This window comes from Meriones unguiculatus, chromosome 15, assembly GCF_030254825.1.
Source record: "Meriones unguiculatus strain TT.TT164.6M chromosome 15, Bangor_MerUng_6.1, whole genome shotgun sequence".
In the NCBI taxonomy this organism is placed as follows: Eukaryota; Metazoa; Chordata; class Mammalia; order Rodentia; family Muridae; genus Meriones; species Meriones unguiculatus.
The window spans coordinates 68,706,256-68,720,666 of record NC_083362.1 but is presented as its reverse complement, the minus strand read 5'-3'; the positions used below and the strand labels follow the sequence as shown (position 1 = coordinate 68,720,666).

General features: G+C 40.8%; 1 protein-coding gene across 1 annotated transcript in view; it reads right to left on the bottom strand.

Moving 5' to 3' along the window:
* Col4a3 (collagen type IV alpha 3 chain) overlaps nucleotides 1-14,411 on the bottom strand; it is a 117,349-nt gene that overhangs the window by 21,884 nt on the left and 81,054 nt on the right. Inside the window, exons 26-36 of the mRNA XM_021635104.2 lie at nucleotides 13,413-13,581; nucleotides 11,605-11,697; nucleotides 10,919-11,020; nucleotides 8,978-9,075; nucleotides 8,397-8,547; nucleotides 8,006-8,119; nucleotides 6,840-7,007; nucleotides 5,421-5,510; nucleotides 4,950-5,084; nucleotides 1,108-1,206; nucleotides 187-276 (exon numbers count right to left, since the gene is read on the bottom strand). Coding sequence (XP_021490779.2) covers nucleotides 187-276; nucleotides 1,108-1,206; nucleotides 4,950-5,084; nucleotides 5,421-5,510; nucleotides 6,840-7,007; nucleotides 8,006-8,119; nucleotides 8,397-8,547; nucleotides 8,978-9,075; nucleotides 10,919-11,020; nucleotides 11,605-11,697; nucleotides 13,413-13,581 — 1,309 coding nt within the window. The remainder of the gene's footprint in view (nucleotides 1-186; nucleotides 277-1,107; nucleotides 1,207-4,949; nucleotides 5,085-5,420; nucleotides 5,511-6,839; nucleotides 7,008-8,005; nucleotides 8,120-8,396; nucleotides 8,548-8,977; nucleotides 9,076-10,918; nucleotides 11,021-11,604; nucleotides 11,698-13,412; nucleotides 13,582-14,411) is intronic.

Genomic DNA, 14,411 nt, shown 5'->3' with positions numbered 1-14,411 from the left:
AATATATGATTATTATACAATGTATGTATGTTACCACTCATATTAAAGTTGCACACAGTACCTTTGTCTAAAAGCAAAGCTTTTAGTTGACATAAACTTTCTATTAAATGAAAAAATGAAATACAGAAAATCTACAGCTCTGACTTGTGAGCTCCGTGGCTGGTCACGGCAGGATGATAGCATTACCTGGCATACCCATGTTCCCCATGCTTCCTGGCATGCCTTGGGGTCCTGGTCTTCCGGGATTTCCACTGCTCCCCATATCTCCTCTAGGGCCTTAAGAAGAAATAGAGTCACATGACCCAGTTCCTGAGCATACGTGCTCAACACATATCTTCTGCTTGCATGAGTAGATAAACACAGAACTTTCTATTAAACGAAAAATTAAAACAACCCAAACACAGAAAATCTGCTGTTCTGATTTGCTGTGAGCTTGAGGGCTTATAATAACAGGATAATCGCATGAGTCGGCACATCTATCTTCCTCAGGAGTATGTAAGTACACTACTCCTAGGCCAGCTGGCTAAGGGTTAACTGTCCTTTTGTCTCTGTCCTTAGGCTCACCACAGGATTGGGGACTTATGATGTAGAAAACTGGGAAGGCGAGAGTCCTATTATTAGGCCTATTCAAAGCCACTCAAAGACCAGCATCAGCAGAAAAGCAGGGCTCCTCTGACCATCTGCAGTGCCGTAGTTCCTGACAGCATCCTGAAAGTTAATTGCCACATAAATTACTTTGGTATCAAGGTGGCTATGGATAGAAGACTGCTTCAGTAGCTTAAAATTGCTTTTTAAACACAATAACTTGTTTACAAAAGACGCAAAAGCAAAAACGACTAGAGCACTAATTTTTCTCTCTGACATGTTAAAAATAAAACTTTGATTATAAAAACGGAGTCACATGTAGGATATTTTTTAGCCAATAGATGCCGGCTACTAAACACCTTCACTTTGGTTTAATTTAGAGCAAACTTCTCCTGGAACCCTTTCGGGGCAGATTTGATGTTTGACCTAATAAATTTAGAGGTAAATTTTATAACATTTAGATATAGGAAAGCTTAGAACATGATTTTTTTTTTTTTTTTTTTTTTTGAGAGCTAGCCATACCTGGAGGGCCCGGTAGTCCAGGCAGTCCCGCAAGGCCTTTTGGACCTGGTAATCCTGGAATGCCTCTGTTTCCTTTTTCACCTGGATTTCCTACAAATCCTAAAGACAAAGACCAGATTTTAAAGATATACATTAGGGGCTGGAGATATGGCTCAGTAGTAAAGTGCATGTATATAATTCACGAGGCTGTGAGAGACAGCCAGCACTGAAACAATCTGGAAGTTCATCAGACTCATCCACAATGGGCTACTGCCAAAGTGCAGCATCACACATTTATTAAGAACACAGACAGATGTGGGCTTCTCTCTCTCTCTTTCCTTCCTACCTTCCTTCCTTCTTTTCCTTTTTTTCAGAGAAATTGAATGAACTAAGATGTAAAAAGCATTAGTGTAGTGTCTGGCTTGAATCAGTTCTTAAACAAGGGCCAACTATGCATTTGTGCAACACTTAAAAGGTTCGTTCAGTGGTAGATCTCTTCCCTAGCATGTGTGAGGCAATGGATTCAATCCCTAATGCTGCAAACAACAAGATATTTCAAGATTTAGTAGCCGAAATACCTCTTCATTTTTTTTGTAGTAAGGCAGTATATGACACTATTCTTATATAAACAATTCTACTCTCCATTTGTTAAGATTTTTTTAGGCATTGGGTAAGTCAGAGACTCTGTCTAGAATCACACTGTCAATCGGCAATAGCACTGGGACTCGAAAGTAGTTTTGCCTAGCGAGGAAGCTCACTAACGTCCCAAGACACCCTTCCATCCCTACAACTCGACTTTGATCAGCCTATTCCCCTGCTTATTGATATTCACTGATACTCTTTACCAGTGGTCAATTACAAACTTCCCTAACTACATGGAACATTCTACAGTCTGCCCTTGGCCTGGCTTTGTGCCCCTTTCCTGTTTATACACCTATTTTCATGTGGATTAAGTGTCTAATTAACAGACAGGTCTGGGGGTGTTTTCTGGAAACAAAAATAAGTCACGTTCCTCTTCCTAAGTTCTCTGTGCTTAATTAAGGAGACAGCCAAGCAACAAACAGTTGCCATCCAGTGAGATAGGTTCAGTAACACAGGGGGGCACAGTGGGCGACCCAAGGGGGAATTTCTGGAAGACAGACTGTTCTGTGGCTCAGCTTTGAAGATGTGTAGCTAATTGGATGAAGAAGGCAGGGAACGAGACAGGATTTCCAGGCTACACAGTAGCCTATGCAAAGATAGGCATGGTGAAAGGGTTAGATTGTTCTGTACCGCTGCTTTTCCGCTCATCATCATCTAAGCATGCATATTGTTCAGTGCATGCGTTTGCTGTAGCCCGCAGGCCATGGATAGCTTGACTTTATTCATTCATTCATGTACGTACTTAGTTGGCTCTCTCTATCTGCCTTTATGTGGTATCTGAAGACTGAACTGAGGTCATTAGGTTTACATGGCAAGCGCTCTTACCCATGAAGTCATCTCACAGGCCCCGGCTTGATTTTATATGGCTCTAGAGCAAAGGATGATTTGTACAAAATGTATAACAGCGTAACAATGTAAATTATTAAAGGGTTATATAAACAAAGCCATAGAAAAATATACAGCAGAGACCTCACATGGCCGACAAGCCCAACATCTCCTGCTGGGATCGAAGCAGTGCTCAGGTCTCAATTATGCTGTTACATTGTTCATGTTTTCTTATAGAAATGTCTTTTTCCCGTACAGACTCTTGAAGTAATGGCAGCCGCTACAGATTTTTACCCTCAATGTCTCTTTCACACTTAGAAAGAATGAATGTCTCTGTGTATGAAATTTACATTTTATGAAAGTGGGTGTGTCATTGCACCCCCAAGTCAAGAGGAGAATCTTGAGTTTGAGACCACCCTGGCTACATAGTGAATTCAAGGCAAGGATGGACTATATAGTGAGACCCTGTCTCAAAAACAGACTTTAAAAAATAAATCATGCAGACATTAGAGAGCTTTAGATGATATGTTTCTTGTTGTTGTTCAATCTGTGATCCTCAACTGTGTGTCAAAAGCTAAGTGACTTTGCTTAAGGAAATGATAGCTATCCCTTTCCAGCTTTCCTTTATGAAAAATAAGTAGTCCTATAAATTAATATTTTCCCAAAGATCGTTAATTTTCTCTGTTGGCAGATGTTAATTCCAGGAAGCTCGTGGGTATCCCTGGAGAGACTCTATTCAGCCTTTGTAGCATGGGCTTTACAGAATTTGTGCTTGTTTTGAGACACGGTCTCATTATGTAGCTTTGGCTGGCCTGGAACTTGCTGTGTAGACCAGCCTGAGTCTTTATCTCTCAAGTATCGGGATTAAAGGTGTGCATTTCCACAAAAATTCCATGCAGGATTTTCAAAGCAGATATTCTTTCAGCCTGTAAAAGCTTATGTGCCGAGCACACCAAGGTTATAGACGGCCTCCTGATTTCTCAAACCACGTGAGGCCTTTCTCCACCATAATGTGCCTCTGCAGCCACAGTGCATTTTTCTTTTAATGCTTTCTCTTCTGGGAGAGTTTATCCTCAAAGGCAATGCTTTATCCAGAAATTCTGTTTGTTTAAAGTTGCTTGAGATCTAATCTGAATAGGAGAACTACATCTGAACCTGCTTAAGATTTGGCTTGATACTGTGTATAAACTGCAATAGCCAGGTGATTTTAAATAATTTGAATGGATTTGACTTTAGCCAATAACCAAACCTAACAAGTAACCATGTGCTGGAAGCCTAAAGTTCAGGATAACGTATGTTTTCCTTACTGTTATCCTCCAAGGACTTTAAACATGAGAAGATATTTTGTGATACAATCAGAAATATCTATCTTGATAGTTAACAGAATAAAGTAGAATTTGGAGCAGAGGTTTCAATTTCCAGCAGAAGCATTGTTTTTGTGGCTGTTAATTTGTTGTTGTTGGTGATGTTTTTGTTTTTGTTTTTGTTTTTGTTTTTTTGAGAGGAGATCTTACTCTGTACTCCAGATCACCTTCAAACTCACTATCCCCTCATCTCATTCTCCTGAGTGCTGAGATTACAGGTGTGTGCTATTACATCTTGTTACTTGGCTGGCTCAGAGAACTTTAAAAAAGAAGATAACATTATTTATTTATTTTATTACAGTGATTTTCATAAGGCCATTTTCTTGCAAGAGTAGAAATTACTTTGAGCATATTCTGCTCAGTACCCCACTACACTCTCCTTTCTTCTCCTGCTATTGGTCCTCTTTGCTTCCTTAGACAGTTTTGCTTGCACTTTCATTTCATATGCACTACACGTATAAAATATAAGTATAAAATCTAGATACACATATGAGAGAAAACATATGGTATTTGTCTGAGACTGAATTAGTTAACTTAATATAGTTATTGTTGGCCGCATCCATTTTCCTACAAGTGTCTCAGATTTGTTCTTCCTCCTTACTTTAAAAATATTTCCAGTGTATACAGACACCAGTTTTTCTCTGTCCATTCCTGTGTTGAAGGACTCCTAGGCTGGCTCTATGACTTTGGTGTCATAAACAGGACTGCAGTGAGCATTGCTGCATAGGTGTCAGAGAAATAATGTCTTATAGTCCATATACTTCTCAAAAAACACGGTTTAGAGGATTATGATAAAAAACTGGGTTTAGAGGCTTATGATTAAAAAATCAATTTAAATTAAATTTAAAAAAATCAAATTAAATTTAGCAACCAGAATGTAAAACTAATTTAGTAATAAGAGCGAATGCTTCCAGATGGCTGTGTGACTGAGCACGTAGCTCAACACAGTCCTCATTTATCAACTAAATGAGTTTGCTAGGGTAGTTTGTTGGTCCCAGAATCAGCCAACTCTAAGCATGAACCATTCTTTACCTTTGATTCCAGGTTCTCCTTTGTCCCCCTTTAAGTGCGGTAGGTGGGAAGGCCCAGGGATCCCCTTCTCTCCTCGTTCACCTTTGTCTCCCGGGCGTCCTCTTTCCCCTTTGATTCCGGGGATTCCAAGACTACCTGACAGACAGATGTAACCACATCAGGCCCTTCACTTTTCAAGTAGTGCATCAGAATTCAGTGTTTAGCAGAGTGCACAATAACGTGGAACAAAGAGTGACCAGGGCTGAAAACTCTATAGTGTTTCTGAACTCTCCGCCACTTGGCAGTGATGGTGTGAGTTTGCAAGGTGAAAATAAGATCCAGTCAAATGGGAGAAGGGATTAGAGTACACAGAAAACTCAAATATGTTCTTTGCTGACAACTATTTTTTCTTAAAGTATGAATGCCATTTATTTTGCGATTATGTGAACACTATCCATACCTCATAGCACTGAGAAAGATGTCATCACTCACCTCTCTGCCCCTCTGAGCCTGGTTTCCCAGGAGGCCCCGGAGGTCCAGTGGGTCCAGGAAAGCCCATCATTCCAACCTCTCCTTTCTCGCCTGTGGAAACAAATGAACACAAAGTATGTCCTGATGTATAGCCTACGAAAAACAAAATATTCCAGAAAGTTAAATAATGTAGACAGAGAAATTGGTAGTGGATGGTTTTTGTAAATAGGAAAATAACAAGGTTTGTGTAAGAGATGGGTTGGCATCTTTTACAATTTCATCGGCCTGTATTGCAGCAAATCACACCATGGCTGACAACAGAGTGGCCTGAGTTCCCAGTGCATCTGTCCTCTTACTCCTTCCCAGTATAATTTTTACTTGATCAGGTTTTATTCTGACATTTTATCTTATGCATTTCATTATGCTTTGTTCTTATGCATCCTAAAGCTGGTTTTATAATGTAGGTTTTATTGCTCTTCTCTGATGGGAGATGTGCCATAGACTCTAGTTCCAAGAATAGAGTTGGCACACGAGAGAAGCCCAGTAATAGGAACCAAAGTATAATGTGTCAGTTAAGCAGTTATCCTGATGTCCTCCCTGCAGCAGAGATCAGTAAGGTCCTTATGTCACGAGTAAACAGAATATCTTCACAAATGAAGGAATGATGAAAACAACCACAAATTAAAAAGAATTAGGAAGATATACTATTATGAGCAGTTCTATGACCACACTGTGGAGGACTTAGATACAATAGACACACATCTAGAGCAGCACAGAACCAAAACCAACTCAAAAGGAAATAGAAAACCGACTAGTACTGTTTCTAGTCATTATAAATTTACACTGAAGTGATAATTATGTGTATGGGTGACCAGAGAGACTAGGGGAGGATGGAAGGGTCCCTGGAGCTGGAGTTACAGGGGGTTATCTGATGTGGGTCCTTTGGGAGAACATTGAGTGATTTTTAACTGCTGAGCCATCTCGCCAGCCCCTGAACTGATTAAAGACTTTCCACAAAAAAAAACAACCTAGAGCCAGATGACTTCTCTAATGAACTCTATCAAATGGCCGAGGAGCAGATATGCTTCATAAGCTCTTCCTTATGAAGAGGACCCCTTCTCCTACAAGGCAGGCGCTGACCCAGACAGGATTGAACCATCCCAAGGAAACTACTGATCAATGGTCCTTGGGGATATAAATGTGAAAACCTCAAGAAAATACTAGTCTGTATCTTATACAAAAATTACTCCACCACAAAAATAACCACAAACAGGTAATTATAAAATATAATGAGTCTACTCCCCAACTCTCCTGTCCCTTGCTCCCTGCCCTCTTAAAATTAAATTAGGAGGAAAAAGAAAAGGCACACAGCATGCCCGAAGAGTTAACTGAAGGGAAAAATGAGGAAGAAGACGTGGAAGACACGGGCAGCAAGGATACCTGGTAATCCTGGGAATCCTGGAGGTCCTGGAGGTCCTATTTGGCCAGGTGGTCCCATCCCACCTGGATGACCTGGCATTCCTCGTGGTCCAGGTTGTCCAGGAACTCCTGACCTATCCAAGCCTGGGATGCCAGGGTCTCCCTTTGGCCCTGTATCACCTCTTCTACCTACACATGAATAGATGAATAGATGAGAGAGGGAGTTAACAAATGCTTTCCCTACCAACTGCAAATTGTTCAGCTACGTGAAGTTGGGTAAACAGCCCATTTATCTGTGAGTTTGCTTATTGTCTCTCCCTATAATCCATCAAATCCCCATTGCTCTACCATTATCCATTTCAGGGGTCATGCAGAGATGAAGGTAGAGTATGTATGTCTGTTTCTGAGGGCTGCATTCTGGCATTGTGCTTTATGCCCATTTCCCAGTCTTTCCTTAGATCTACATAGCAGCTCCTGAGAGGTGAGCTCCCATGCGCTCTGGAAACAGCAGTGCCACTGTGATGTAATATGTTGGCCAAGAGTTTATTTGTGACAGGTAAGCAGAATGGTTCTCTACAGATACTAATGGAGATCTGAAGAATGTTCCCCAGGAACCACCACCAGATCTGGTCAAAAGGGTCCAAGGAGGAGAAGTATGTTCCGCAGTACCTGATCATGCAGCCTGACTCACTTAGGTTTATTTTCATAAATCTTGGTTTCATGTTGCTTATGAATCAATCAACTGTGTATTTTACTTTATGCTTTATTAAGTAGGTAACTTTGTGTATACTATTACCATTTTAATCATCGTAAAGTTACGGCTTCCTTATCCTTATGGAAGTTTTAAAAGTAAAATATCGATTGAAAGTTTATGTATATGCATTCATACTGATGACTCATCTATTTGTCAGTCTAGCTTTGTCATCTTATCTGTCGATGGGGTTCATATTTCCTTACATAAAAGGAACAAGCCAACTCACTGTATTGCTTGAATCTCTTCCTATGACCAGGACATACTGCTATCTGGGATATCCATGAAAGCCAGGCTTATATTTTCAAAAGAACATGTCATGCTGAACAGTGGTCACGGCTTGTTGCTGGACAGTTTCCATGCCAAAGAGCTAAGTACAGAGGCAGAGGACACATCACCTGCCTACCTAGTTCCTGGGTGGGAAGCCTCATCCTACCTGGTTGCCCTTTCAATCCGTTTAAGCCCGGAAGTCCTTGGGCGCCCCTGGGTCCCTGTGTGCACCTCCCTGGGGGTCCTTTTGCTCCAGGTGGTCCAGGCTGTCCTGGGTCTCCTGCAATAGAGAGCCCAGGAGTTTTCTCAGTTGGCAAGGTCCAAGGCCCTAGAGTTGCTATCCCCTCATCTTTCTGCAATGTCACCTTCCCAAACCGGACCTGTACTTAATACCATCCACATGCTTGTATAGAAGACACTCATGAAAGAGGAAAGATGTATGGAGGGAAGAACGTAGAAGAGCCACATCAAATGGAAAAAGAATTAGGGCTCAGAGCCCCCTAGAGTACCGCAGTGGTGCTCCCTGAGGAGAAAGGTAACCACACTTGGCATTGTACCTGGAGGCCCATCAAATCCATCTTTTCCTGGAGTTCCAGGGAGTCCTGGGAGCCCAGGCAGTCCAATATCTCCATTTTCCCCAGGATTGCCTCTTTCTCCTGGAAGGCCTGGTTTTCCTGGCTCCCCAGGCCTACCCCGGGCTGGTTCTCCCTGTAGCAGAGACATGAGGTTACTGTCTCTAACGGAATGCTTCTCAGTTCAGCTTGGTAGGGGTGCTCTAAATTTGTTTGCATAGACACCATATCTCAACAAATATTTCCCTTTCAACTTTAATCACTGACTTTGCTGCAAAATCATACTTAGTGCACATTCAGGATATGTATTCCACATCCATTGAAGAGAGTGTGGGTGCCCTTATAGACTCTGAATATTTAGGAAGTCATTCATAAAGGAATAGAAATGTAAGTTTCCACAGGAACTTAAAATTAGTATTTACAAATACACTGAAAAAATAATATCTCTATCTACAAATATGCTGACAACTTCTGAACACCAAGTGTCTTGTCTGATAAGGGCATTGCAACTGATGATTGTAATTGCCCCTCCCTGAAATCAGTCTGTGTTTTAAGTCTCTGCAGACCTTGGCTCCTGGGATGCCTGGTTCTCCAGGACGGCCAGGCTTTCCCATTTCCCCAGGACAACCAGGCGACCCTTTTGTTCCTGGCAAACCTTGATCTCCTACAGAAAAACACAAAACAAAAGCAATTAGCATCAGAGATTAGTCTCATAGAAAGTTTATGAGCAATATTTCCTTTATCAAATACACTTATGAGCCATCCAGGTAAAGAGATGTTTGTATGAAAGTTTGGATGATGATAAAATCAACTGATTAATCAGTAGTTAAAAACAAAACAACAGCAGCAACAAAACAACAAACAAACAAACAAACAAAAAAACCAAACCCAATCAAACTGAGTTCCAAGTCAAATTAGATTAGCTTTGAAATCTGGTTCAATTTAAAAAAACAAAACAAAACAAACAAACAAAAAAAACCTCAACCAATCAAAATGCAAGTTATGGAGCTCAGTCCCAATGAATACATCTACAGTATAACTCCCTGATCGTCTAGCTCCTACACTAGTTCTGCTTCCCATAGTTGCTGCCTTTGCCCAGCAAGTGAATCCAGAGTCAAAAAGTTAGCATTCAAGGGTCCAGGAGGGACTAGGAAAAATCTGGGCTAGGGTCCATTACTTCACAGAGAAAGAAATCCATGAAATTAATGCCAAAGCTGTTCTTAGGAATATATTTTCATTTACTAAGTATTCACTTACTTAATGGGCAGAATTGATGTGCAATAAATAACCGACAATGACTTGTTAACAATACATAAAACACCAAAATGTTGATTGTATTTTTAACAAACAAGGAAATCATGAAACAAACACACAGTTATCATAAAGCCTACTATTCTATGTAATAGTCCATAGCCTGAAGTGTTTTTTTATTTTTATTTTTTATATGGATCCTGGACAGGATTTTGTTTGATATGCTTACGGAGGAACAACTCAAGTTATTATCCAATATGAGCAACTGGAATTTTCAGAGTGTTTCCATTCTGGTAAAAACAGCATGTTTCTTTTTCTTGTCAGAAAGATTTATTTTATCATTTTAAAATTACTTTTTTGCATGTGGGCACATGCATGTGAGTGCCAGCACCCACAGAGCCTGGAGGCACAGGTCTCTCTGGAGGTAGAGTCACAGACAGGTGTGAGATACCTGGCAGGTTCTGGGATCAAACTCCCGTCCACTCCAAGAACAATATACATACTCTTCCCTGCTCAGCCGTCTCCTCAGCCCCCAGCATCTTTTATTAAAGGAAAATAACTTCTCTAATTTACATTCAAACTCACAGGGCCGACTAGGTTTTTGTTTTGTGCTGTTCGACGCTGCGGGATGAATTCCGTGTTTCTTCCATGCTAAGCACACTTTACTGCCGGGGTATACCCCTGGCCCAATTTGTGATCTAATAATTAATTTCTTACTTAAAATGTGTGAACTCAAGAATTATAAAAACCTGGGAAGCACAGGATTAAATAATAATAATAATAATAATAAAGCTTTTATGACCAGAAAGAATTGCTGTTACCGTTTTGGTGAATTGCCTTCCAGTTTTTTTGTTTTTTGTTTTTTTTTCCTGTGTGGTATGACTGACAGGCCTGTGTGATGGCTCAGCATATAAAGTTTCCTGCTGTCAAGCCTGACGACCTGAGTCCGACCTCTGGGACCCACATGGTAGAGAGAGAGGATGGTCTCTCTGGCTTCCACCTGTGCTCCCCATGCCCAATGGCACACAAAATAAAGGAGTTAAAATGTAAAAAGAAAAAAGTACGATTGACATGTTACCGCATGAATCAATGTGAATTCTGTCCTCTCACCTGATATTGTCCTAAGACTTCTGAAGATTCTTGGAAAGCATTATTTGGGCAGCATAAAATAGGTAGTTTCTGTTTTATTCACTATTCGTAGTTACAGCTTTGGAATATCTACAGTGAGCCTTATATTGTACCGTTTTTAAATTTACCCTTCAGTCCTGGAGGCCCTGGAAATCCAATTCCTGGAATCCCTGGTTCACCATCAGGTCCAGGAAGACCAGGATCACACTTTCCCACAGGTCCAGGCAAACCTTAAAAACACGTACATGTGCATGTCAGTGACTTATCTTCATTTGGGAACAACAACAAAATGTCTGTATTCTCCATATCCTTCCAGCACTTTCTGGAAATTATGGAATAATTTTTTTTCATCTTTTCTTCCCATTCCTATGGCGTGGGCTAGAGGTTAGGAGTTGCTACAAATTTTAAAAATATAAGTTCATTCTTTAAAAATGATCCTAGATATCTTTAACTATATATCTTCCTCTGTAAATGCAAAACTTAAGTTTCAACTCACTTTAGCAAAGCAAGTTTCAAATGAAGTTGCTGAGGAAAACACCCTGGTTCGTGGGGGGGAGGGGGACATTGATTGCTCTTCCACAAGAAGCCATGCCAGGTCTCTTTTGGAGTACCAGGGGAGCATATGAGCAATCTCAGGGACAGCAGAAAGTCCCCCTGCCAGCTGGAATTTTAGAATGGTTACCACTTATATTATACTTTCTTTCAGACCCAACAACTGTATTTTTTCTTTATATTGGGAGTAGTGTTTTCTGAGGGAAGTCTGAGTGCCTGCCATCTGATGTCATGGATTATACTCAGCAAGAGGGGTACTCACCAGGTAGACCTCGGGGGCCAGCCTGACCAGGGGGTCCTGGAGGGCCTGGGGGACCTGGAACTGGTGTTGCTACACCTGGCTCCCCTTTAAGACCTTAAAAAGAAAACATGGTTGTGTGATTGGGTTGCATGTTAAAGTGTGTTTTTACAACAGTGGGAAATATTGTGAGGGAGTTATAAACACAGCCCAAGAAAAATAAAAACCAATCCCTGTTTTTATGTGTTTCAAAAGTAGTTTGGGGTGGCCAGTCTGTAGAAACATTTCTACTTGATCTGCAAATATTTATAAGCATCAGTTTAAGCCTGGCTTTAATTAATAATGCAGAAGGATGGTCTACTGAATGAAAGATTGTTCCAGAAATAGAGACTAGACATGAAGTTGGTGAATGGTGGTAGGGTACCAGTTTATTCGACGGCTGGTATTCATGGAAAGTAATGGGGTATGTTGAACAAAACAACAAGTGTGACTCAGCACATGGGCCTGGGTTTGAAATTTGGCACTGCTGTTTGCAAGCTTCTTGGGTTTGGGCAGATTTCTTAACCTCTTTGGGAAGTTCCTTATCTGTCCCTGTGGAAATGATGCTTACCTGGCAGATGTTCTGAACATAGTGACTAATGTTAACCCATGTTTGTGATAAGTCTTCCCACAGGCACATATTTATTTAAAAAAAGGTATGGTTTACACCATGTAATAGAAAATTGGATAATGTATTTTGTGAAAATGAGCTCCTTTGTTTAGATTCATATTTACAGAGAACAAAAGAAGGTTGGATGAGGGATTAAACAGAAGTCCATAAACTATATAAAGAGCCGGACAGTAAATAGTTGGGTCTTGTTGTTCTGATCTGTTGCAACTACATTCTCTGCCTTTGTGGAGCAGCCAGAGAGGACACAGAAGTGTGGCTATATTCCAATAGCCTCATGTACGAAAACTGTAGTTTGAAGTTTATAGATTTTAATGTGTAACAGAATGTTGTGAAAAATTTCTTCAGTTGTTTAAAAGCATAGGAACCATTCTTTACTTTTGAACCACATAAAATCCATTGATGGGCCAGGTTTGTACTTCCATACAGCATGATAAAATCCTGGATCAGAACAACAGTCTCCAAAGTAATGTGTGGGAAGAAATAAAACAAACAAATATCTTAAAATAAGCTTTACATACATGTGGATAAATGTACATGTTCACTTGATGACATATATGAATACCATGAAAGGGTACCCAAGTCTTGGTATAAATAGAGACTATGCTATCCTGGCAATCACTGTTCGAAGTGACCTTGGAAGTGATAAGTGACCACATAGGCATTACTTGTTGAAAACCCATAGAAAGAACCCATTTCTCCTGGACAGAGAATTATTTTCAGTACTTGTAGGTCCCCGAAGGCCCACCAACTTAAAACTATTATCAATGATTTTTAATATAGCTTAGATATTTTGAAATTTTGTGTTTGTAACCTGGAGTCACGCATCTAAGAGAAGACAGTTCTTCAGATCAAGTGTGTGGCTTTTTGCCTCTTCAAGTGTCTTGCAATTGAGTTCTACTCAGCCCTTGGGAAGGGATTCATTTCGTGTGTTGATAGTAGTCATAGATACTGATGATTACAGGAAGTTTCAGATGAGCAGCTCATGACAGGGAAACAGGATTTTGTCTGTCATGTCTTTACTTGTCCTGTCCCAGTCTCTGAGGAGACATATTTGCCAGGAACAAGTCTGCATGTATATTCACTAGTTGTGAAGGAGCTTTGTTGGCTGTGGGAATTGTCCCCCACTTCACAGAAAAGCAAGACTGGAAAAAAACTAACCAACCGGCTTCTCCAGGTGGTCCCCGGGCTCCAGGGACTCCTTGGGCTCCCTTTGGACCTGGTTCTCCTTGGGGTCCATAGCCTGGTGGTCCAGCTGGTCCTGCAGGTCCTGGTGGCCCCGGGGATCCAGGTGCCCCTGGAGGTCCCTGGTCCCCTTTTCTTCCACTCAGAGCCTATGACAACAAGAACATGTTTGGTAGTGCCTCACTGCAGTGACTCTTTACCACAGATTCGTATTAGCCCATACAGGGGGACCAGACAGGCTAGTCTTTAGATGCATCAGGAAGAATAGTCTACCATATCTACATCTGGGAAAGTCAAATTTAACTTGTTAGAGAGTCTGTAAATTAGTGTGTGTGTGTGTGTTTGTGTGCACACATGCGAGTATCTGTAAGCAATTCTTCAAACTTGCTTATCAAGTTTTTCCAAACTGCCCCAGCTGAGAGGTCCCTTTTATTAGATAAACCTGATTAACACTTGGAGAAGCAGAGAAGTTGGCATTGTTGTAAACTAATATGGACAAACTTCTCACAAGTCCTTCGTGGAGACCCTTGGTTTGTCACTCTATGACATTTTTAATTGGGTATGTGAGACATTCTGTCCAGTGAAAAGAATAAAATTTGCATAAAATGAAATGTTTTATACATTTTTCTTTATTTGACTTTATTTACCATTAAATATTTTATCTTAGAAGAATAGAAATAGCCCCAGAAATGTTTACTAAAAATTTTCTGTGTGAGTAACATTCTGTTCTTTCCTTTCCCTTCCTCCTTTTTCAGCCCTGGTTTTCTGTTACTTTTTGTTTGACAGGATTTCACATAGGCTGTGTTGGCCTAGAATTTCCTGTGTTGCTGAGAATGACTGTGAACATCTTCTGCTATCACGTCCTCCATGGCTAGATTATAGGCATGCACAATGATGAACAGTTTTTGGTGTTGAGGATCGAATCCAGGGCCTCCTCTGTGCTAGGAAGGGTACTGCCAGCTGAGCCGTAGCCTACTCT